Raw genomic sequence first — 26,098 nt, 5'->3', positions numbered from 1 at the left:
ATGAAAATGTAAGTAAATTAATAATTGACTATTTGGCCTTCAGCCATACTGTGTTGTGTTGGAATCTTTTCTAATCTTACAAGCTAAGCAGAGTGGGACCTGCTTAGTACTGGGATGGGAGACCTCCAAGTAGCACTTGTATACTGTTTGAAGTGGTGCTGCATGATTCAGGATGTGGTACTTTTTCCTTTGATTCAATAATGAACCAATGCTCCAGTATATTTTTAAGGGGCATACTGTGTGGCTGAAAGTGCTGTCTTTCAGATGAGATATAAACGAGGTCTTGACCTGAGCCATTGTAAGAGCAAAAAAATAATCTTACTTGCTAGCCAAATGTAACTTTATGTAACTACATTCTATCTACCTTCCAAATATCCCCCCTGTATTTCAATTGAATACAGCATCCTTCACTTCTTTTCCTAAAGCTAATGTGTAGTATTGTTGTGTACTGTTAAAAACTTGTTGTATTCCACCACAGATATTTTAGTAGTGATCCCTAAATATAATTTGTATATGATTTCCTTGTAAAGTACTTTGAGATCCTTCAGATTAAAGGTTGGGCATATAAATGAAAGCCTTGTTGTGACAGCCACAACACAGAATTTAATAAAGGTCCCTCTTACTATCCCTTGTAAAAGTATGATCAATTATTCATGATAGCCTTTAGGTAAATTATAAAGAAATAGTGTCAATGACAGGGTGATTAGATCAGATTAGGTTATCGTCACGGTCCCTTCTCCCCTTAAAAGCTATGACATGCTGATTTACAACCAGATTCTGCCACCCTTACTCATATTGAGTAGTATCTTACTCCACAGATAACCCAACTGAAACCAGTGGAACTAATTGTGGAGTAAGGTGCTCCTTTTTATGAGTAAAGGTGGTAGAATCTGGCCTTTAATATTCATTTAGTACATTTTGGTGAAATAATGTGAATTTTTCTGTCATCCAACACAGTGTGTATGTTTTGTCAACGTCTTGTAAACATCAACATAAAAAAAGGATAATGCCATTAAGACATTCCGATGCACAGGAGAGATGGAGAGAGGGGAAACATCTACACAGATCCAAGGTCAGACATAAATTGTCAAGGGTCATGGAGGTGAGGGCACTAGTTACCAAAACAAGAGCTTTGAAATGAAGTTAGAATAGAATATTGAACCACTGTAATGAGGGAATTCTTTTATTCAAAGCAATCTTCAGTGCAAATCAAGACATGGTATAAACTTCTAATTAGCTGGAGAATTCTTGGTTGTATTCCTAGAGCAAATATTCTAATCCTTGGGTACCATGTTAGCACCTACTAGTGATTACGACAATGCTTTATCATGCTTTTTCAGTCTTGTGTTTAATCCTGCTCCTGCATCAATTGGTAACTAGTTATGTTCTAGGAAAGGTGCTTCTATTTTTTACATGGCCCTGGCTGCATAATCAGTCACGTTTGAGAAAAGATTGCCTCGCGCTCTCCACTTCAGCTGTTTCTATAACAAAGGAAAAGTAAAATGAATATTCTTCGTATACTTTGAGTTATAAATATTAATAAATCTGCATCAATAGTAAAAAGATAGAGGATAAACTAGACCCTGGGCAGCTTCTATAATATCTTTCATATACAATACCAGAAACTGATCTATCAGACCCTCATTATGTCTTAATCCCTCCCTTACAATAAACATTTTGGCCAGATCATCAGCTTTCATAAATTATCATAGCTCAGCTGAAGTCAGTGGAGCTGTCACAATTACCATTAGCTGAGGATCTGGTCATTTTGTGTAATTTAAAGAAAGAAAGAAAGAAAGAAAGAAAAAATCCGGTTTGTCAGATTTGCCATATTAACTAAAATGACAATATTTAGTTCCTAATTAGAGATGGAACAAAACCAACCCAAACAGGTCCAAACTTTCACAAACCTTAGAGTCCCTCTGGACTCAAATTTGTGACAAAAGAGTTCTAGAGATGACTAACAGCAGAGTCTATATCTTACCAAGCCACACACTGATCAGTATACATCCATACAGAACATAGGTCTATTACAGAAGTGGGTGGGTGGGTGAGGTTCTGTTGCCTGCAATGCGCAGGAGGTCAGACTAGATGATCATGATGGTCCCTTCTGGCCTTAAAGTCTATGACAACAGTAAATATTCAAATAGTAAGACTAAAATTAATCAAAGTTTGGTATGGGGGAAGAGAGAGATCAAAAAATGACATTCGCAAATCTAGAAAAGTTATATCACTTTTTAAAGGTCTCTGGCTACCTCGGAACACTGCACGGTTTGATTTATGTTATTAAAACTTTATTAAATTAATTTTTCTGACATATACAGAATATGTTTGTGGGGTGATATAAAGGCTTTATCGGTACACAGATGGGATGATTCCCTCAATTAAAATTAGAGGGAGCAAATACCTGACGATATAGTATAAAGATTTTGTGTGTGCTGCATATGCCTCATATATTATAGAGAAGCTATTTTAGAAAAGTTTTAGAGCATTTTAAACATTTGAATTGGCACTATTTCCTGTAATCCTCTACCTGTCAGACTGTAAAGCCAAGTGCCTCTGTCATGAGGAATCCAACAGTACAGGGCTCCAAAGGATACATTAAAAACCAATAACAGTTACCTAAGATAGCTTCTCTATACCCATATCTAAATTAATGCTAACTGTAGAGATTTTTGTCATAGATCATATCAGTTTTGCATAGCCATATTTTAAAATATATATGTGTTGTGGTTTTAAAATATCACTTGTTCCTTGTGAACAGATGTCCACAGTACAACAACTGCAATAATATTTGGTGCTGATTAGCTTCCTTTTTGGCAAGTCTCAGCAGAGAGGCTAAAGACTGATGGTGAAAGTAAGCTACTATCTCACCCCTAGAAATGGTCCCTTCAGGTCAGGACCAAGGCCCTATGTGCAGAAGGTTGCACTGTACCTTTCAAACAGATCCTGTTCTGTGGGCTAATACAGGATGTATTCTCTAGGGCTGTCAATTAGGCATCCTTTGCAAACACTTAATTCACATTTTTTAAAAGTCAACTGTACTCGACGCACTTGATTGGCTGTCTAGTAGCAATATGCTCCCACAAGGCAGGAATCACATTTTTTGACCCATGTTCATGTTTGAGCTCCCCAAACTGGCAGAAATGTTTTATTCAGTATTTTATTAATACTTGGTTTGTATACAACCCTTGTCATCCACACAACTTAAAATACGTGACAAAAAAGGGGTCAATATTCTAATACCCAGGTTAAGTATTGGAGAAGCTGAAGCCCATAGAGTGACATGACTTGCTGTAAATCACACAGCAAGCCAATGAGAGAGGCATGGTGGATGAGGTAATATCTTTGAATGGGTCATCTTCTGTTGGAAAGTACTCATTTCTGAACTACACAGAGCTCTTGTTCAGGTCTGGGGAAAGAAGCAGAGTGTCTGTCTTTCTTCTGCAGACTGAGAAAGAGTTCTGTGTAGCTCGAAAGCTTGTAACTTCCACCAACAGAAGTTGGTCCAATAAAAGATACTACCTCATATACTTTGCCTGGGACCAACACAGCTATGACAACACTGCAAAAAGGTCAATGGTAGAATAGAAACAACCTTCCTAGAAAATTACTATGCTATCTTTTAAATCTCTTCTCTTCGGCTATCCCTTGATATGAGGATGATGTGTGCCAAGGGGGTCGGTTCATTGATAGGTTTTTAAGTGGCTGAGAAGCCCAATACGTGACCTGCAGATTTTCCCACAGAAGTGGCAGTTGTAATCTTGGAAGAGACATAGTTGCTGGCTGGACTGTTGTGCCCTTTCTTTCCTCCTTTGTTGCTTCTCTGTCTCATGAGCAGGTCTGTTTTCCCCAAAGTGAGCTGTGGCTCGGTGTATGGTGTGGTGCCACTGTGTTCTGTTCTGCGCCAAGTCCTCCCAGTTTGCTGGGTTGATGCCTCCCTTTTTAAGATGTACTTTCAACATGTCTTTGAAGTGCTTCCACTGCCCTCCAAGAGCCCTTCTTCCCTGACTTAACCGAGAGAAGAGTACTTGCTTCGGGAGGCGAGTGTCAGGCATATGTACACAGTGACCAGCCCAGCGGAGCTCGTGTTTTATGACCTGCACTTCTATACTGCTGATGTTAGCTGCAGAGAGAATGCTGATGTTAGTGCATGGCTCTTCCCAGCTGATCCTGAGAATCCTCCTGGGGGAGTGCTGTTGGAACCACTCCGGCCGCTTGAGATGTCGTCTATAGGTTACCCAGGTCTCACATCCTTATAGAAGGGTGGGGATGATAACTGCCTTGTAAACCAAGATCTTGGTGCCAATTTGCAGATCCCTATCGTTGAAGACTCGTTTCAGTAGTCTTCCAAAGGATGTGCTGGCACAGCAGATCCTGTATTCAATTTCTGTGTCAATGCTGAATGTTTGGAGAGGTGGCCCCCAAGGTATGGAAAATGGTCCGTATTTTCCAGGGGTTCTCCACTGATGGTGATTTGTGGAGTATGAAGAGTAGTTTGTGCAGATGAGGGCTGGTAGAGTACCTTGGTTTTCCCGATGTTGAGAGAGAGAGAGACCCGGGCTGTGATAGGCATCTGCAAAAAGATTTAGGGTACTTTGCAGGTCAGCCTCTATGTGTGCAAGAACGATGCAGTCATCTGCATACTAAAGGTCGGTGATGCCAATTTTCGTGATCTTAGATTTTTTTTGGAGGTGTCAGAGATTGAGGCGTTGACCATCCATATGATACTCAATCCTGATTCCATCAGAAAGGTGGTCATGGATGAGAATCAGGACCACAGCAAAGTAAATGGAGAAGAGTGTTGGAGCAATGACACAGCCCTGCTTGACACTAATGCAAATGATGAATAGTTTAGTCTCTGAGCCGTTGCACAAAATGGTGGCAGTCATCCCATCGTGGAGTAGTCTGATGATAGAAATGAATTTTTGTGGACAGCCAAACCTACACAGCACCTTCCATAGGACATCAGGATTGATAGTCTAAGGCCTTGGTTAGATTGATGAATGCCCTGAACAGTTCCGGGTGTTGCTCTCTGCACTTCTCCTGAATCTGTCGTGCCACGAAGATCATGTCATTTGTGCCTCGGGATGGCCTGAAGCCACACTGTGATTCAGGGAGGAGGAGTGCCTCAGTAAGGGGGAGAAGGCGGTTTAGCAGGATCCAGGCAAGGACTGTCCCTGCGATGAAGAGGAGGCAATACTGCTGTAGTTCCTGCACAAAGATTTGTGCCCTTTCGTGAATATTGTAACAATGTTGGCATTCTTAGTCAGGTGGAATTTCTTTGCAGGGCCAGAGTTTGTCGAGAAGTTGGCAAAGTTTGTGCTGGAGTATTGTTCCACCAGCTTTAAAAACCTCAGCTGGGATGCCATCTGGCCTGGTGCCTTGTGGATTTTTTGTCAGGATGAATCTTTTAAATACACATAAAGCAGTCACCATTGTAATATTAAAAAATAGATCATAATACAAAAATATTCCTTCTACTTACTATAGGAAATACCTAGGGAGTAACAGCAATATTTACTTGCCAAATAGCTGTAAAGATTTTAATAGCAACTTCTTTCGTTTTTCTACTGCAGGATAAATAAAACTCAAGTTTGTCGCATATTCTCATCCCTTTGCAGAGGGATCAGTGTAAATAACCTTCCACTACTTGCTGTACTGAGGTGGTTTAGGGTCTCATCAATTCCTATTCAAGTCAGGGAAAAGATTCCTATTGACTAGAATAGGAATTGGATCAGGCCCTAGGAGCTGTGTTGAAACTCACTAGCTTCAATTCACAGTTGTTTCATATGAAAACCTTTCCGTCAGTTTTACTTTCTGTGGGTTTGCACCTCCTGTGCCTAAAAACTCAATGCAAAGTTCACTTGAGATTACTAAGTTTCAGTTGGCTTCTCATGAAAATCATGTCGATCTGTGAATCTCACACCCTTTTGGTATGAAACCAAAAATCTGCTCAAGAGTCACAAATGTTTTAACAAATCTAAGCTAAGTTTTGAGCTTCTATCTAAACCCAGTAAGAACATGGTTTTATTTGGCTTGTGGTCTTGTTACAAACATGTTGCACAGCTCTTGCATAGTATCTTGCATCAATGTTGCCCGGTATCTTGCACAGTTGCAAGATACTATCCAACATCAAGACTAGATGTTGCATAGTATTAGTATCCCAAGATACTATGTAGGCTAGAGATATGGCTATGCCGCATGTCAGTCCAGCTGTTGTGCTTGCATGCATGTGCAGAGCAGCTGATTTTTACAAGTTGGATGTGAGAATATCTATAAGAGGGACTGAATTCCATGAGTGACTGCTGTGCAGTAACAATACTGATGAGATGCAGCAGTACTGAATGATCTGATTCTTCAGTCTGCTTGCCTACTTTTACATAATTGGTGACAACTTCCCATTCTTGGAAGCTTTCATGCTTCTGTTCTTTTTTTCCCTTCCCCGAATTGTGTCTAATATTTGGAGTTGCCCCTTCCCTCACACATGGAAAAAATCTCTAAGAAAAATATGGACTAAGGACAGAGTTACTGAAATGGTGGCCCATGTTATTGTATTGTCCTCTGTAATACAGAAACCTGGTGTTCCCACTATGCTTTTACCTTTATAGATTTTAAAACTAATATACCTTCTTTTCCAGCTTTCTTCAACCAGTGATTCATTGAAACGACAAACTCAGGCTTGTTACTCTGCTGGAAAGTTGCCTGTTTTAATAAAACATAGCAAAGTGCTCTTTAGCTCTGATTACTGTGCTCATACTCCCCACGCTGATGTTCTTTCTGGCCTGATGTGACCAGTAACGCTAAAAGGGTCTCATTTTGTAGCTGGCTAGACCATAGGTAAGGACTTGTGAAGTTGTTTGCTATTTTTGATTGAAGCCTGGAATCTTCAGCCAAGGGCTGGAACAAAAGATTTGATTTTTAAAAGGGTTTCATAGAATATCCAATTGGGAGTTTCACAGAAACATTTGCCTCAGACAGTGGCAATTGACTTGGGTTTTAGAACCCATCACATATTTCAGTGTTTAAAGGTGCCAAAAAGTAGGACATATTTTCTATTACTTCCCATTCACCCTTGTGCTCACTTCTTATAATTACAGTTTTGGAGGTGGCCAGGATATTCTGGTGCAATTTGGGAGACCCACATTTTAATGGCAAATCCTGACGTCAGTGTAGGCCTAAGAGGAAAGGCCATTTCACTTTCCACAGCCCATCAGCTGAGAGATTGAAGTACTGGCAGTGATTGCGTCCTGGTCAAAAAACAACTTTCTGCCCTTCATTCATGTGGAAAACACAATCCAAGTGAACAGTAAGTTCCAAGGGGGTCTTCATTGGAGACCTAGAGCAGCCATTGGATGGATGGGTTTAAGGCAAAAAGCAATCTGGGATTCCTACAAAAATCATTCACTCTAAAACAAGCTGAAAAGCTAATGCAAAATCTCCTGCTAGATCCAGCAGAATAGATTATTATTAGGAACAAATTAATTCACATGACTAAAATCTCTTGTATTGTTTGAACAAATAGATTTTTTATAATGCATTACATAGAATTGTAATGCATTATAACACGGAACTGTTGCCCTACTACTTATAAACCATTAGTATCTCTTGCTAAATAATAATTGGTATGGGAGTGTAAATATGAACCAATATTTGCAGGAGTTATTGCTCTATAAGCATGATGCTGTAGAATAAAGCTCTAGGCATATATTGCTCTCTGTCACTCATACAAGAGACATTTCTTAAATGTAACTGAATAGCTCCTTTTTCTTGTGTAACTAGACTGATGCCTGTTTGCACTCTAAATATTTATTACGCAATCATCTTTAAGAGTTCATTTTTGTATATCTAGCTATTTCTAATGTGACTATGTAAGTAGAACCTAATGAAAAAGCTAAACAGAATGTTAATGTAATTAAGGAATTTGCACTATCTTTTAAGTAAGCATTTCAATTAAAAATAAATAAAACCCATTACATGGTGGTACAGTGCAGAGATCTCATTTTCATCAGTCAAGATTCATTCTTATTCAAAAAGTGACAGATTTCTCTCGAGAGAACTGGAAGCAGCAGTCTTCTCTCTCCACTCAAACCAGGCAGATGTAGATAATTAAGGGGCCACAGACAGATCACTTTCCCAAAGTTCAGACATCTCTCGATACCACATTTTATGCATAAAATGTCTTTCAAGATTGTTGTTGTTTTTCGGTGGTCTCTCTGATACGGTCAGTAATTTTATAATAAAATTTAAATCACATCTAAGTGCATTATAAAAGCTTATATATGTATGAATTGCTTTAACATTTCAGTAACATGACTGCAGCCATATCACCTTGTGGTGTTAGCCTGTCCACTCTCATAAAACTAAAGCGTATGAGGCTGGGTTAATTTTTGAATAGAAGATCTCATAAGACCTTCCAGTGGTAGGTGGTGCAGATGTTTCAATGGGAGGCACTCTTCCCATTTGTCTATACTGCAGTCATGGGTTGCGACTGCAGCTCCAATAGACATACTTAAGCTACCTTTAATTTAGCTCGCTTAGGTGCCAAAGCAGTGAAGCCATGGCAGCATGTGGGGTGTACAAGCCCACCCAGTACCCTGGGTAATTACTCATGGGGCTATCCCATGTGTCAGTACACACTGCCAGTACCTAAGCTAGCTAGATTAAAGTTAGCTCCAGTATGTCTACTCAAGCTTTAGTCACACCCTGTGACTGCATTATAGACATACTCTTAGTGATGAATCAAAGCCTGGTGTGGTGCTGAACACAGCTGCTGGAGGTTCCACCTTTGCAGTCAGCATCATGGCCACTTGTGTTGATTAAAGATCACTTGGCACTTTTCAGTATCCTAGTCAAATTCCAACTCATATGACAGGTAGTTATGGAACAATCTACAATTGTGTTTCCTCACAGGCTGTATCCGGTGAAATAAGTTGGCATTCACACATGCATGTCTTCTGTCCTCTGTCTCTTATGCAGAAACAGGATTTGTTCTGCCTGGATCACATCATTGGTTCCTCTGTTTTGGTATCCTGCTCCACTAAATGCCACTGATGACTCAGAAAAAAGCAAAAATAAAAGCCAGCAATTAGAGCTGACTGAAAATTTTCTGAGTGTTTTTCAAGCAGAAAATGCCAGTCCATTTACCTCAAAATATTCTACAGGGACACATCAATTTGGATGAAATTTTGTTTTGGGGGGAAAAAATCAAAATGAGGATTTTGATAAGGGCAAATCATTCAATTTCAAGCTTATAAGAATGGAACGTTGTGATTTTAATTTTGAAATGATTTTGTATTGAAATTTGTTTAAATTATGTGTAAAATAATACAATTTAAAATACAATTAAAATAAGTCAACATAGAAATGAATTAAAACATGTTCACTGACCTAAAGCAAACTTTTTTGTTCAGATTCTTAATTAATTTTTCCCCCCAAAATGTCAGAATTTCACATGGAACAGAAATTTCGGTTCCTGGCCACTACTACCAACAATGCATCTGACCAATGGGCTTTGAATCAGATCCCCAAAGTAGTTTCCACAGGGAAGAGTCCCTGCAGATTCTTTATTAAGGTGGTCCTTTTCCAACAGTTTTTCTGTTACAGGAATGAGAGTCTTTTTTCCTACTTTGCTAGTGTATGGTCCAGCTCCTCCACTAGGTAACTATGCAAAAAGAATGTTTGTTCTTTCATTTTTCTTGACAGGAGTGCAAGCCGTATGTGGTCCTGCCATTGGCTTTTTATCATCTATTCAATATTTTCCCAAATATCCCACTTCCTATTTGGCAGTAGAGGTGGTTTCAGGAATTCTCCACAGTGATCTGAGACACACAAAACAACCATAGATAATTTGTTTCTTTATGGCTTGGAAAATGCATTGTTTTGTGGAGCCCTTTTCAAGTTTTTTAGCCTCTAAGAGTAGTAATCCAGTCAATTTAGTCTGTGCAGAGAAGGGAAAATTAACCTGCAAGTTAGCTTCTCTGAAGTTATCGTTTGACTTGCTTCCCTGCTTGCCTACTCAACTTCCACTGAAAGTTGGGAAGTAAAAGCTTTTGATTACTTTCTTTCTGATCATACTATCATATATATCAGGGGTCAGCAACCTTTCAGAAGCGGTGTGCCAAGTCTTCATTTATTCACTCTAATTTAAGGTTTCACGTGCCATAATACATTTTAACATTTTTTAAAAGGTCTCTTTCTATAAGTCTATAATATATAACTAAACTATTGTTGTATGTAAAGTAAATACGGTTTTTAAAATGTTTAAGAAGCGTCATTTGAAATTAAATTAAAATGCAGAGTCCCCCGGAACAGGGCCAGGATTCGGGCAGTGTGAGTGCCACTGAAAATCAGCTCATGTGCTGCCTTTGGCACGCGTGCCATAGGTTGCCTACCCCTGGTATAAATATTTATTTCTGGCATAAACTATTCAGGGGGGATTAGAAGCACTTTGCTGCTGAGACACTGACAGTCTGTTCATGACACTCACCTACCCAGAGCAAAATAACTTAAGTGAAGAACTCCCACTAGCTCTCCATCTCACACCAAAAGCACAAGACTCAAAACCAGGAATTCAGTCAAATTTTATCTTCAGAGAAGATCAATCATAGGTAAGTAACTGTCCCTTCCCATCCTTTGATCAAATACATCTACTCTTCCTGCTTTGTTTAGGTTGCCAAAACGTCTAAATTTACCTCACTACAGTGTTTCCTTTATTTAGCATAAGAAATGTTGCAAATACCAGATTATAGTTAAATACCATATAGCAGTAAATCACTTTGCTTTTTTATTTTAGTGGCAACATCTTTTTTCTTCTTCTTCTCTGCAGGAAGACGGCTTCAAAGAACCCTGATCAGAAGGCAAAACAGAATAAAGAGGTGTCTCTTCTGAACCACAAAGGTGAACCCTCTATGGATTCTGTGAATTTTTAACTCTTGGTATTTTGGTCTCTCGGTGTTTGCTGGTCTCTTAAGTTTCTGGAAAATGTGTGTATATAATGGAATATATTTTAGAGCATAGATGTTTGATTTGCTTTTTATATTTTAATTGCTTCTACATCTGATATGAAAAAAAGAGAGATTTTCCTTCAAGTTTAGATTAAGTTGATTGAAAGTTTGTTTCATGACTCTATAAAGCAGATTTACCTAGCTGGCGATATTGAAGTTCTATCAGTGCCAAAGACCTCTAGCTTGTATCTTTAGAGCACCAACCATGATACTATCTGGTGCTTTTAGTCTTTTTTATGTCTTTACATCTGGATCAACATCATTTAGCCTCATTGTGATGAGACAGACCCAAAAAACATAGTGTAAATCAGGAAGTCCTGGGATTCTGAGCTAGGACTTTATTCTGAAGTATCACTCACACTTGTGAAGGAAGTTCTATATATGCTGGAGAGAAGCCAGAAGCATTTTGAGAGTGGACTGGTGGGAAACCTTATCCAACACCATGATTTTAAGTGGTAGGTGATGCATCATTATTTCCCTTACCATCTTCAGCAGTGGTACAGAAGATTACATCTGACAAGTGTCTCTTGCTGTCAAGATCTCTACCTTGCCTGGCAATCTAGCACTGGAGAAAGATCTGTCAGAATTTACAAGGTAGGAGATTCTGACACACAATAAAGTTGAATCAATTGCAATGTTAGTAATAGGTAGACGGCTCACCTCCAAGAAAGTGCAAAGATATGGTCAGTGAAGAAATTGGCACAAAATGGCTTTGCAAAAGTGGGATTTGTTGTTGTTCATTTATAGCACATAATGGGCACTGCTAGGCACTTTCCAAATATTTGAGAAGGATGGTACCTACTCAGAGGAGATCACAATATAAAGACTGATAGACAAGTAAACAGAGGCTAGGAAAATGGGAACAATAATAGGCAATTGCTATACAAATCAACTTGATTCACTGTAAACCACATGACAAAAATGGGTCTTTAAGAGGGACTTAAATATGGACAGGGTAGAGGCTCTATGGATGAGTTCAGGAAGGTCATACCTAGAGTTGTGCAAAGAACTGATATTATTTGGTTTGCTGGCAATTCCAATAAAATTGTTTGGGGTGGAAATAAATGCTTTGTTTCTAAATGTTTCATTTTGATTTTGAGCTTTTTAAAGCCTTTTTTTAATTAAAGAAAAATTTGAATTAAAAAAATCAAAATGTTTCCGTTTTTAAACGTTAAAATGAAACAGTTGGATTTTGGGGGCATTTTTTTTCTGACAGAAACAATTTGGTGAATTCTGCATGAATTTTTAAAACGTTTCAGTTCGCCCAAATCTGCATTTGTTGCTGAAAAAAGTTTTGATCAGAAAATTTGCCCAGCTCCTGGGCATACTGTGTACTGGAAGCTGCATGGAAGAAAGCGCAGAGGTGTTATAAAGAGGGATTTGAATTTCTTCCTTCAGAGAAGATGGCTGGTTTTGAGTAGCTCTAGAACCTGGGTCTTCTGCCTAGGCCACACAAGGGACCTGTTCTAGAAAAGTTATACAATGAAATCTACTTACATGACAGCTATAGGACTTTACCTTGTGTGGTGTAGTCTGCATCTTCTGACTCTCCACTGCAAAATTTTTCATGTTCTTAATCGTTCTGCCCCCTGTCATGAAGAGGTGAAAAAAAATAGGCTGAAAACCAGCAGGGAATTTGAAACATGGAAGCTTTATATTTTAGGGAAGCAAATGAGGCCTCGGGGGAGTGATTTAGGGTTATACTCACCATTTTCACTGGCATTTTTTATCCTGTTCTGAGCTGCCTGATGTGGCTTTGAAGCACCACAGTACATATTTTGATACACCTGTATAAAGACAGTAACAAATCATTGCTCCTTTTACCAAGGCTGCCAATCTGAGTACATCACAATACATCACGAGCAAGTGTCTATATTCAGATATATTGTGTGATGCTGTCCTAACAGTTCCACAGAGCAGCAGCAAACAGAAATGAGAGCACTGCAGTGATATGTGAAAACAAGCAGACCTGCTGTAACTAGGCATTTTTTATTATATGGGCTTGATTTTAAGAAGAGCTGCCTACTCACAACTCCAGCTGACATCAATAGGAGCTCCAGCACTTCTGAAAATCAGGCCCACTATCTCTGAGTATTATCTATGATTAGCAGGTATAGCTTCTGAGAGAGAGAGAGTGTGTGTGTGTGTAGTTTAGCACACAGAATGATGACAGGATGGTTGAGCAAATGCCCCAGTGCCATTCAAGAAATACAGGCTAGCATTTAGGGCTCAATCTTCCTCCAAATGAAGTCAATATCAAAACTTCCATCGACTTCAGTGGTGCAATAACTTGCCCTTACGAAGAAGTCACAAAACTAAATGGATGAGGGTACATCTTCCAAGTCCATTGCCAAATGGCTAATTAGACTCCAAACAATCAAAAATGCAATACTAAGGCAGGCCAGATAGAGGGGAAAAACAGAACAGTATTTAAAAGTGGTAAAACATTAAACCCATTTTAAATGTATTGCCCACTGGGAGCTATTCAGAGCAGACCCTCCAATGTTTTGACCTCCAATAGGTCTTGTTCTCAAGTCATTGGCCATAGAAGCCCAGCAGGTATTCCTAATGAACACAATAACAGATCCAATTACTTCAACCAATAAGCATTAAAAAGAAAATGCAGCACCAAAAGCCTTTATTGCTTTGTTAATTCAAATACATCTGCAGATATTACAATAAAGACAAGAGCACTGCATCCTTACCCCTTCACTTGTCTTTTCTGCAGACTACACATGCTCTAGTCTTTAACTCTTTCCTCACAGGTTTTATTTTCCAAACCTTGTATCTTTGTTGCTTTCTCCTAAATTCTCTTTCTAGTTTGCCTGAAATGGGCTGTCCCAAAATGAACGCCTTTGTCTAACTGAAGTCAAATGGATGCTGAGTAGATTGGTTTAATTACCCCCATTTTCTTCATGTGTGTTTCTCCCATCATAATTTATAATCTTCAAGTAGTTGCAGCCGTATATTCCATGTGGGCATGTGCACATGCTGTGCACCAGAGCCGGAGAACTTTGCCTAGCAACCCCTGTAGGGAAGGCGCTCACACCTTGCCGATGTATCCCCTCCCCTGGCCAAATAAGGGTGGTGCCGTCCCAAATCCCTCTGTTCCTTCTCACCGCCCATGGCTAGAGTCAGAGCTGTTTGGTGTCTTCACCTCACACTTCCACCATCAGTTTTCTGAGAACTTTGCTTGTATATAGTAGTAACAGTATCTTAGATGTAGTTTAAAAGTTAGTTTTGTGTTAGTAGAGTAGTTGGCTTCCCTGTGAGATGCCCTCATTGGGGTTCGAGCATTGTACATCATGTAGGGCGGCCATCCCCAGCAGCAACCCCCACCCAAGGTGCTTGTTGTGTCTTAGTGAGGGACACATTAAAGATTGTGAATAACTTGCAGATGGAGCACCAAAGAGGACTCGGGTCAAGAGACTTGTGGTTGAAGAAGCACCTTCTGGAGCAGGCTGTGAGTAGAACTCTGTGTCTGTCACGGAGGTCACAGAAGTCACAGATTCCATGACTTCCTGCAACTTCCATGACTTCTGCAGCAGCCAGTATGCCTGACCCCAGGGCTGCCCATGCAGATGCTCCAGGGCAGATGCTCAGGCTGCCTTGGGGACAGCCACACCAGCCGCTGCTCGGGCAGCCCCAGGCAGCAGTCCCGGGCCAGCGGAGCAGCCTCAGTCTGCGGCCCCAGGCAGCGGTCCCCAGCGGTTTCAGCCACGGGGTATCCATTGAGTCCAGTACCGACGACGACGGCACCAGAGCCAACCATCTCCATGCCAATAGCATACCAGGCAGCACCCGACATTCTTTGCCTCTCAGTCCTGGACTCTAGTTCAGGAGTTCTCCAGTGCTATGACTTTTACCAGCTCTTCCTCCATTCTGCCTCCATCACCTTCTGGCCAGGTTGCAGAGCCGCCAGGTCTGTCAGCACCGCAGCTCACATCACCTGGGCTGCAGACTGTGGCATCAAGACTGGGTCTGGCACCGAAGACCCTCTTAATGTTGTGCATCCTTGGGTCCTGTCATTGTAATGGTGGCAGATCCCGTCATCTAGTTTGGTACTGGCCTCGGTGCCAGTGTTTCTCCTGGTACCAAGCAGGAGTGGGTTCCATTTGGTGCCATTGGTGCTAATTCCCCACTCCTCTTCAGCACCGATGATGCCTCCATATTGGGCTTCAGATGAGTCTGATCAGTTGTTTGGCCTATCAGAGCTGGCTCCCCCGTTTGTCACCACAGAACCTCCAAGATTCCTCAAGATCCAGGTCAGTGTCCTCGTCAGATTGCCCTTTGATCCCTATCAGTACTGAGATCAGGATAGGGGCTCTTGGTTTGGTGCCTACTGACCACCAATACCTTATCTGTATACCTAGTGGTTTCCTTGGAATCCCTGGGACACTCCACAGTCCCTAGTGTCCTACTCCTTGACCTAATCCAGAGAGATATCACTGGTCCCGCAAGTGACTCCTGCTCCCATACTGTCTCAGCTGGAAGTGACCACTGAGTCCATTCCCTCGGCACCTACGGGGCTCTTCTGACCCAATCCTGTGGTGCAAGAACATGATTCATTATTGGCGCAGTGAACCGCCTCCTTACCCTCCCTGGATGACTCTACCATGACAGAATCTTCCTCTCCCTCGGTGCCCGAGGATTTTAAAGTGTATCAGGAGCTCCGGAGGAATATGACCACTACTTTGGGCATCCACAGGGAATTCCTGCAGGAGATTATGCATAAACTGCTGGATATTCTCCAATCATCAGCTCCAGAGAGAGTAGCCCTCCCAATAAATTAAAGGCCTGCACAGGCCCTCTGGAATACCCCCTCTTCATTGCCCTTATGGCAAAGCATTCAGAGAAACAATAGTTCGTTCCCATGCAAGGGTTTGAGGGTTTCTACTCTCGCCAGGCCTCTAACTCCCTGGTTGTGACTGCGTGGCTAAATGAGGAGGAGGAGGACAGATGTTCAGAGTGTGTCCAGCAGGTCTTGCTTGACAGGGAGAAGCCCTCCACTGGGCAGCCTATTCAACCAAATGGAAGTGATTCTCGGTATGATAGTTAGCCCAGGGAGATCAACCGACACTCCAAAATATCCTGGATACAAGCCAGTATCTGTTATACCTTCAGTCTTCTGGTCTTATAAAGTCCACCTGGTGGAAATTTTGGCATTTCATCCACCTATGCGTGGGAAGTTGGTGTTTTCAAATTACATGGCAGTGAGGTTCTTGAAAGGAGTCACTCATCTCCACACATCAGTTAAAGAGCTGGTTCCTTTGTAGGGCCTTAATTCAGTTTTAGAGGCTCTTATGAGACCTCCATTTGAGCCTCTGGCAACTTCTTCTTTCCCCTTTGTGTGTCAGAAAAATGCCTTCCTTGTGGCAGTAAATCTGCAAGGAGAGTGCGTGAGTTTCAGGCTTTGATGGCAGAGCCTCCTTACACTCAGTTTTGTAGAGACAAAGGACCCCTGCGGCCACACCCTAAAGTTTTTATCTAAGGTGATTTCCCAGTTTCACTTGAACCAAGTTAAATATCCTCCCTAAATTGCGTACAATCCCAGAGAAGCAGCATCTTCGCACATTGGATGTCAAGTAATGTTTAGCTTTTTATCTGGATAGAACTAAGCCTTTCCATTCCTTACCTCTTCTATTTGTTTCATATGCAGACTGAATGAAGGATCAAGCAGTCTCTTCACAGACAGTGTCCAGGTGGATGACTTCCTGTATCATGACAGCATGAAATAGCCCAGACTACGCTGACTCAAGGGATATGAGCTTATTCCATGAAAACTCAGGTGATGTCAACGGCATTTCTAGGTGACGTTCCTATATTGGACATTTGCAGGGCTGCTACTTGGTCCTCTGTGCGTACTTTTGCAAACCACTATGCCATTAAGGCTGCGTCCAGATGAAATCCAAACTTTGGGAAGGCAGTCCTGTAGTCCTTCTGTAAGTACACTCAGAGCCCCGCCTCCTATTAGTACTGTTTGCGAGTGGCCCACAAGGAACGCACAGCTGCATCTCCTCAAAGAAGAAAAAACACCCATCTGTTGCTTTTGTTCTTCGAGATGTATTCCCTGATCCACCCTCCATCCTGTCTGCATCAGAGTCTGTACTCCTGATATTCGGTGCGAAGGAACTGAGGGGTTTGGGGGCAGTGCCATCCTTATATGAGCAGGGGAGGAGCCTTATATACGGCTCCAGGGCACAAGCGCCCCCCCCAAGGGTACTGCTAGGCAAAGTTCTCTGGCTCAAGTGAGTGGGGCATGCACATGCCCACATGGAATACTCGTCTGCATCACATCTCGAAGAACAACAGACACAAGCAGCTAACCATTTGTTTATAAATCTTCAGTCATTTGACTAGGATAAAATGCTGATGCCTTCTATTGTCAACACAAGATCTATAGATTTAAATGATCAGGTACAAATTCACTTCAAATTCTGTACTTACTACTCGTTGTCCGAGATACTTTGAATCGTCTCTGTAACCTGGATATTCATAGCATTTGCCTGGAAGGAAAACAAGAAATGAAAGCCTTAGAGTGAGTAAAATGTTCAGTCCAATTTCTTGATACATTATCAAGTTGATTATCGTTTTTAAGTTCAACAGATGTTTTGTTGAATTTTACAGTACACAAATATACACAGAGAGGAAAATTAGGCTACCAAATTAAACAGTGTCTCCCCAGCTCATCCTCCACCCTCCTGGGGAAATTTTGTGGGATGGGGCCACAGAGGAGGTGATCTCCTTGCAGTTATTCACCTTGCCTGCCACATTTTGCCATGTGAGGAGCAGGTTTGCCTCCCTGAATGAAAGGCCCAAGGCCTGCTCCCAAACTTGGCAGCTCCCCAAGGATCTGAAGGATATCAGGTCCATCTGCATGGAGGCTTTGTGCCTCCTCAGCAGCCACCTTCTCCCACCCCACCCACTGGCTCCCCAGCAACACCAGTCCATTGGAACTGTAATACCAGGTTCTCCGCTGACCATGGCTGCCTCCAGCACATTTGGGCAGAAAAGTAATACAACCTGGGCTTATATTTATTAAATTATCAGAGAAATTTCCTTGGAACTTTCCTTGAAACTTGGTCAGATGTGGGGCAATATGCATCCTCCCCCTAACCTGGCTGGTCCCTTCCACTTGACCAGTGCAGAGCATGGACCATGCCAGGTCGCCACTGCAGTGGTGGGGAAAGAGCCTCACCGGTGCACATGGGTCCAAGAAGCACAATCTGGGTTAAATAGTTAAACAAGATCTGAGAGCTGAGTATATCTAATATACTAAGTAATATAAATGTTAGTTACAAATATTTATTTACATCTACTTTTTGAATGCGATTTGTTTTAATTAAAACTGTGTTGAAACAACCTGCACAAAAAATGCATATATGGAGCAATGAGAAATAACTATGGATGCATCGCTGCCCCATAACAATGGAATGCTACAATTCTTTTACTGAGTTGCTAATTCTGGATTATTAAAGATATTATACAATGACTCTTTAATACAGCTAGAGCCCTTTATTAGATCATTATCAATAATAAACTGTAACTTTGTGCACCATTCTGGGATATGACCTTTTTAAACAGCAGTGTAGTCTAGTGAGAGCCAGGAACCTCCTGGGGTGTAATCCCCCCAGCTGTACTACTGACTTGCTGTGTGCTATTGGGCAAGTCACTTTAACGTCTCCTTGGCTGTTTCCTCCCCTATAAAATCAAGGTGATACTTGCCTCCCTCACAGTGGTGTATAGACGATTACTGAGCTGAAGATTTAAACAGCACAAGGAAGATGCAAAGTGCTAGATCCGTGCAAAATATTGTTACTGGTGTTTAAGGATTTTCATTCTGCAAAACTCAGCTATAGCTAGAGGTAAACGGCCAGTGTAGAAGTGGGACTTCCCATTCTTTGACAGATGAGAGTTTACCACTCTATTTGGACCATTGATGTGGCACTTTTCATTGGTGTGGTGGAAAAGCATCATGGAGGTTTCTTTGGTAGTTTTCAAAAAAAAATTCTGGCGGAGACAAGTGAAGGAGACTAACCTGGTAACTTGACACTTTGTCAGTCAGTGACTTCAGCAGTACAGTTTCTCAAGGTACAGAGAGAGACAAAAGACAGATAAATTTTGTTCCCAGCTACATGCTGGCAGCTCCCATTCAAGTGAATGAGGGTAATGATAATGTGGCCCATATAATAATAAAGAATACTTGTAACACAGCAGCATGCAGGCTTTGGGATGACTAGAACTTATGGTACATCTCCAAGTTATGTAGTCTTTACCTTTCAATTGCTGAGTTACCATGGTTATAGGAAATCACAAAGAATGTTGAAGGTTTTTAACTAGTATTTTAATATAGACTATTACACAGAAGATGATTGAGACAACAATAAATAAGGTGTTTCTTAAATATTAGATCAATATAATTGGCTTCAGTCAGACTACTCGTGCTTGCGTATCTTGCTGAATTGTGCGAGTTTAGAAAGAATTTGAAATATCTCAAAATGATAGAAACCAGAAGGAGCACCCTATTATACTGTAGGGAGTCACATTCCCTAACAGTAACAAACTTAATTTTTACCTTCTCTCACAGAAAAATCTCCACTTTTACTGTAGCTCATTTTTCCTCATCCTCCTTACAGAAGTGACAGCTAGATATTTGTTATTTATGAACTATTGATAATGTAGATGGAGAGTACTTACAATTGCCTTTCACAAGTTCACCAACAGCTTCAAAATAAAACCTACATTACAGCTTGAACTCTGTCTTGCTGAAAAAGATCTTAGTTTCAATATATTTTTAATTAAGGTCATTTAATATAGCCCTACTTTGTTGGCATGTCTCCAGTCCCCAATCCAGATCCCCAATCCATGAACTCTAACTTCAGAAATAAATTGTGTTATACAGTGAGAAAGTCTGATGGTGAAAGAGATGATACTACACTGTAATTATGTGAAGAAGCTCCAGGAGTTAATACTATACTTCTGTAATTGTGATCCCCAAATCTTATGCTGCTATTAATGAAATGCTGTGGGTGTTTTATTTAAAAATAATGCTGCTTACACATGTATAGACAGACATACTAAAACATCCCATGGTTTAAGTTTAGTAGGAGGAATAAATTGTAGCAATTACTGCAGTCTGTGTTCAAATATAATATTAAAATGTGTCTAATGACAGATGACATTTAGTGACCTTAATAAATGGTGTCTGCAGCCAGTGTTCCTTTGTTCCCATGGGTGAATTAACTTAGCCTCCATGGATTTGGGACCTGGGATCAGAGGGGGCCGATGGACCCACAAACTTTGGATCTATGGGGGGACGTTACCCAGAAAGTGCTGGAGGTAGCATTGGCTGGGCCAGGAACCAGGAATTTTCCACAGGTGGAGGGAAAAGATTTGATTGGGGAGGGTGAGGAGGATGGACTTCGGTTGGACCAGATCCAGGTTCCTTTGAGTTTCAGTCAACCCCTGTTTGTACCCATTGTCCATGGGCCATTTTGCAACTGCTTGTCTTTCATCTGACAATTCCCTGAAACAATTGTTTATCTTTCTGTGGCAGTCCTGGACTGGTGGCCTACTTGGTAACTGCCCGGGTTGCCTGGCCCATTTGACCAGACTAGCTAGAGGGAGCACCCCCAGAAGGCGCAGAGGCATACTGAATGCTGAGCTGCCCTTGCCTCAGATTCTGGCTAGCTGGTGGCTGCAGGGCTGAGGAACACTGCTCCACAGCACCATCTAGGCACTGCCTGTAAACGCTGCAGCCCAGGCCCGGTCATCCTGCAGCTGCTCTGGCCAGCTCCCAGTTGCTCTGTTAATGTCTCTTCATTGCCTCCCATCTACATGAAACTTTCCAAGTGTTTTCACTCTCCCCCCAACCTACATCTCTCCATACCTCTAAATCATTGTCATTGCTCCATCAGTAACAAGAATCTGGAAATCACAGAGGTTGCCAGATTGGCTAAGGAACCATCTTCAGAATAACCAAGCGTGTTAGATTTACCTTTGTCATCTGAAGCAGTTTGTTTATCACTGTTGTAATATCCAGGTATATAATGAAGCTGGTTTACCATAAATACTCTAGAGAACACACAGAGGGAGAGAATGTTTAAGTCTTTTAGATCAAACAAAAGGCTGCTTTATTTCTATAAGCTTGTGCAATATGATAAATTTGCAGCATCTTTACCTTGTCATTGGTCAGGTTTCTTTATTTATAATACGTTATGCAGGCATTTTTTAATATCTGTTTTATTTAGGTTCTTAATGCCATGCCCATCAACACAAGAACAAGAGCCCAATGGTCCATCTGGTTGGGTATCCTGTCTCTGACAGTGCCCAGTACAAGCTGCTTTGGCAGAAGAAACCTTAGGGAATTAAGCACCAAAAAAGGTCTGTTTTTTTCCCCTGGCACTTAGAACATTCATTATGCTCTAGCTGGTCAATAAGGCATAACTTTTCAAAATGTTACATGGGAGATGCTATTCTAGTTCTATAGTTGTTTTACAGGATTCGTACGTATGTCTCTAGGAGCAGGATCGCAGGAGACAATTCTTAACTCTCTGAGTTGTCTCTCTGACAATTCTTAACTCTTTGCAGCTAAGGGTCCCGAATGGAAGAAGGAATCTTATCTGTGGCTCATCAGCCAGGCACAGCAGGTCAGCTTCTTAGGCACCTTAGACCCGCCCCCCTTCTCCCCACCAATCTTCTCAGCATTTCACTCCTGGCTAGCTTAGATGGCTGACTTGTGAAAAACCCCTTTTCAAGTGCTTAACTATCCCCAAGGATTCTATAGGTAGCATAGAGCCACCTAACTTGGGGCTGAAAATTCCACTAAGCAACCCAGGGGTTGTATGTTGGCGCACTCAGCTGACCAACACCTAAATCCCTTTAAAAATCTGGCCCTCAATGCCTAAAACATTTTTGAAAATGGGACTTAAATGCCTAAATTACTGAGGTGCTTTGGAATATTTTACCCTAAATCCTGCTGTGTCTGGCATTGTGAGATTGAATAGTGATCAACTACAAAACTCTGCTAGCCAGGGCAAGATTCTCCACTGCCAGAAGGGACAATGTCACTGTGTGAATGGGGGTAATGTGAGCTCTCAGTGCGTGGTGCTGACAGCACTGGCTGCCTGGTACATTGGAAAGACACCCCATTAACCAAACGGTAAATTTCTGTCCCTTAGAGACATGATGCACAGGCCAGCAAGCCTTCCCCCTCACTCTCTCAAAGATCCTGCTCTGTTGCTTGGGTGAGGGAAAGTTGTTCACTACATCTTCCTTTTCCTCCTCCTCTTGGGAACTAGTACAGCAGAATACAGGCCCCAAATTTGCTACAACATTATGAAAGGAAGGAATACATCTATCAAGTCAGAAAACTGTCAATTAATGTTCCAGAACCTACTTCATTTCCAAACCCTGTACTCCAACCCACCTCCCGCATGCAGTCCAAACTCTTCCCCATTAGTACACCATTCTGATGCATTCTTCACCTATGTGCAGACATATCCCTGCCTGCTCTCCTGATCTAACACAGATTTAATTTACCTGGGAAGCACCTAGATACTTCCAGAATGGGAACTAGAGAAAACCCTCAGAACAAAGTTATATTGTGAATGTAGGGGGATGGAGCCCAGAGTTGAAGAAACAACTGCTCATATGTGTATGTAGAGTGTTTTGGGCCCATATATTGAGTAACAGAGGATGCAGGGTGGAGAACAGTCCATGATATGAGGAGCAGAATTACAGTTGTTTTTATAATGAGTAGGAAGGGGGCCTGCATATGCCATGTATGGCAGGTGAGACTCGAGAGCAGCAAAAATTAGGTTGGTGCCGCAACTGTACCTGAGTATTCATAACATTTAGGCATTTAAAGTCTCACCTACAACAACGTAGCATATTTTAGGGTGAAATCCTAGCCCCACTGAAGTCAGTGATAAAACTCCCATTGATTTAAATTTGGCCAGGATTTCACCCTTAGTTTTTTGGTAAGGTAATATATTTTTACTCTTCAGCCTGCATTATAAGGGGTTTTTGCTTGTTTTTTAAAGGAACAACATTATGTATTTTAGATCTTCTAGTTAGGCCAGTGGTTCCATACTGGGACCCCTTTTTCATACCAAGGCCTTGCTCCCATCTAGCTGGGATCCCCCTTCAGACTTAACAATATGGGAAGGCCAAGATGGTTGCAATCGTGCAACACCTGGGGTCTCAACTCGCATATCACAAACTCAGACTTTAGGCAATTGCTAAGTTACTGAATGTCTTTCAATACTCTATTTCTGATTAACGACATGAGTCATATACATGTTTTGGCTCTATCAGGCAACAAATACTAACAGATGTTTTCCCTCAGACCCAATATTAATCAGGATAAACAATGACATCACATTCTCTCGACAGCTTGCAAAAAGCGTGCTACTGTGGCAAACTAAATTTGCTTCCACCAAGTAGGGATGCTGAACCAAAAGGAGGCAATTTTTTTTGACCTTCAAGTACTTTCTGAGATTTCTTGATGGATGGTTCCTGTTTCTTGTTAGACTTGAATAAGGATTTCATCAAAAATGGATTTTTATAAGCATGTACACTGCAAATGTTTCCATCTTCTAGCACTGTGTAAACTTGAATACGCTAAGATGTGTGCATGATATCATCAACTGTTCTTCAATACAGCACTACTGCTAATTGCTGTTCTACTAACAGGTTCAGAGAATCTGGTAGAGGACAGGAGCCAAAAACCAGAGAGGAAGAGAGAGAAGCTACAGCCTGCCCCATCAATTCTTGAATGTAATGCCTGAATTGTGAAAGGTGTCTCCATCGTTAAATGGATAGATAAGCTGTAGTGTGTATATATATGTTTCTCTAGTTCTTTAACTTATAAAACAGAGCTAGATCTAGAATTAAAATCTGAGTAGCAAGGCAATGATAAAACGATTCTAGGTTAAGATTCTGATGACATCATAAAGAATACGAGCCCTTGTAGTTTATGATCTCATTAGAAACCCTCCTTGCAGTTCTTTACTAGCTGTTCCCATTCCAGGATTGAAAATGAAATGTGGCTAACTTAATCCTGGGTCTTAAACAGAACCTGCCGAATTTGATTAGGTGATCTTTTTATATGTTATTCTTGATTTCTAAACTGATCCTACTCGTTTTCTATAGCAGTCAGGTTTCATTCCAGTTTAGTATGTTCAAATTCCTCTTAGAAGAGATGAAGAATAAGAAAGGCCTAGTGTAATAAACCTCTCCTAGCGTCTACCTCTAAGAGGAATTTATTTTTCCACTCACATAAACTACGTATTGTGGGCTCCACTAAATAGGAATAAACCTTACTCTGGTGGATGAGGTCTGTTTATCCTGGTAGGAGAGGAGGGTTTGGTGCTCCACCTTGTGGGGTCAGCCAGCTCCTTTTTTCCATAACCAGCAGAATAGGTTGTCGCACAGTTGGCCTCTCTTTGAGCCTCCTGTCTCCAGGCTTCCCCAGCATGGCGTTGGATTTCTTTAAAAGCTTGAGGAGAGAGAGGACTAAAGGGCAAAGGCAATTCAGGAGATAAGAAGAGATAGCTCATCCTGGATGCAGCTCATAGATGCTGAGCAGCAACTTTACCTTACTTTAGAAATAATTTTCCTCAGCTGATGAGTGCTAAAGGTGATCAAGCCTAACTTTAACAAGGTTAAGGAAAGGGAAAGTGCTTTGCTGCTGTTGATAAAAGTTGCTAAGCAACAGGTCATAAAAACTCTACCAGCACTACACCCAGTAAAAGAAGAAGTAATTAGCAAACTACAAACTGGATTTTTGTGTGTATTTATATACCTGCTGGGAGGAAATATTTAGAAATGAGACTTCTGCTAGGGCACTGTCTATATGTGCAGTGATAATTTTTTATTCTTCTTATGTGGGTACTAGCATCACAATCAGTCAAAGGACAGGTCAGCTGAATAGTCTCCCCTTTGACACTTCCTTTTAATTGCTAATTTTTTCATAGCAAAAATGAGGAAGGTGGTGGTAAAATAGCAGATAAAGCTATGTAGTAGGAATATATACGATTGATTAAAAATAAATAAGGGCCTTAAAGTGATCTTAAATTACATTTATGTAAATAAGAATAAAGCCTTAGCTAATTACAGCAGTATTGCAATAAGGGAAGCATTTACTTTTCAGTGTCAACTACTGTGGAACACACACATTGTAAAGTTTCTCATTTTTGTAACAGGTGAATAGATATCATCTACTCAAACATCTAAGACCTGTGAGTACTTCAATCTCTTTGTAGCAAGATCGTGATTTTTAATCTCCATTTGGTTCCTAAAGGACAAATATTTTCTTTGCAATTGTGCCTCTAGGTAAGCGGAAACAACAATCGTGGAGACTGAAATAACCATTCAGTCTTTAATGTAGTCCATGCAGCCCAGAAATGAAGGATGTTCACAGTGGATTACATCAGTCTCTAAGTGTTGGCAATCAGGCATCTTTCACAAATACTACAGTCCCATTTAAAAACAAACAAACAAAAATCCAACCACCGCCAAAAACAGAGATTTTCTTATTTGGTTACACAACATTCCCTTGTTTCAGGCTACCGTGCATGTCATGTTTCTCCTTTTTTGTCTTTTTCTTTCCATTTGTTGTTTAGCAAGATCTTAAATTGTAAAGGTAATAAGGAACATTTTAGGCATGTGTGTTTCTGCTCTAAAATGTTCTTTTCAATTGTTTACAACTTTTTTCTTTTCTAAAAAAATGCAATCAACTTTTTAAGGGAACTAGGAACATGATTAAAAAATATATTTGCAACATCTTTTGAATTGTAGATTTAGAAGCTGAACATTGGACAGGGACAGAGTTATCTACCTGTTGGTAGTTCAATGAAAATTGCCTGTCTGTGAACTGTCAAAGCTATAAAGGTTTAAAAATCATACTTTGTGCATGCACGCTGTTTTTTTAAAATAAACATGCTCATGTAGCAGTCTGCCACTGTTCTATCAGCATTGCACAGACACCCTATGTTAGGAAAGTTCATCAGGAGTGCTGTCCCTGCCCCTCTATGCGAAGGCACCAAGGAAAAAGGCCGGGCTTCTCCCTCGCTGAGTGCTCATGTGTG

The 26,098-nt window shown here is 41.0% G+C and overlaps 2 protein-coding genes across 2 annotated transcripts in view; one reads left to right on the top strand and one right to left on the bottom strand.

The window, feature by feature from the left end:
- Window positions 1-7,530, top strand: part of ZNF827 (zinc finger protein 827) — a 143,904-nt gene extending 136,374 nt beyond the window's left edge. Inside the window, exon 14 of the mRNA XM_073341278.1 lies at window positions 7,101-7,530. Coding sequence (XP_073197379.1) covers window positions 7,101-7,152 — 52 coding nt within the window. The 3' untranslated portion in view covers window positions 7,153-7,530. The remainder of the gene's footprint in view (window positions 1-7,100) is intronic.
- On the bottom strand, window positions 1,168-26,070 carry C4H4orf51 (chromosome 4 C4orf51 homolog). Its single transcript, XM_073341286.1, has 7 exons — window positions 24,333-26,070; window positions 21,004-21,080; window positions 17,454-17,512; window positions 12,715-12,793; window positions 12,525-12,595; window positions 6,630-6,705; window positions 1,168-1,481 (listed from the first exon to the last, which is right to left on the bottom strand). Exons 1-7 carry the CDS (start codon window positions 24,566-24,568, stop codon window positions 1,432-1,434), a joined length of 648 nt encoding a protein of 215 aa, XP_073197387.1. The 5' UTR covers window positions 24,569-26,070; the 3' UTR covers window positions 1,168-1,431.
- Window positions 26,071-26,098: the final 28 nt, after the last annotated feature.

This window comes from Lepidochelys kempii, chromosome 4 (genome assembly GCF_965140265.1).
Source record: "Lepidochelys kempii isolate rLepKem1 chromosome 4, rLepKem1.hap2, whole genome shotgun sequence".
NCBI lineage: Eukaryota > Metazoa > Chordata > Testudines > Cheloniidae > Lepidochelys > Lepidochelys kempii.
This window is presented reverse-complemented; position numbering and strand designations above follow the sequence as displayed.

Excerpts from the sequence above, each read along its gene's own strand:
- C4H4orf51 (XM_073341286.1), bottom strand. The coding sequence starts at position 24,568 with ATGAGCTATCTCTTCTTATCTCCTGAATTGCCTTTGCCCTTTAGTCCT. Across the intron at positions 17,513-21,003 it reads AACTGCTTCAGATGACAAAG|GCAAATGCTATGAATATCCA; the intron begins GTAAATCTAACA and ends TTTTCCTTCCAG. Across the intron at positions 6,706-12,524 it reads TGCAGACTACACCACACAAG|GCAACTTTCCAGCAGAGTAA; the intron begins GTAAAGTCCTAT and ends TTATTAAAACAG.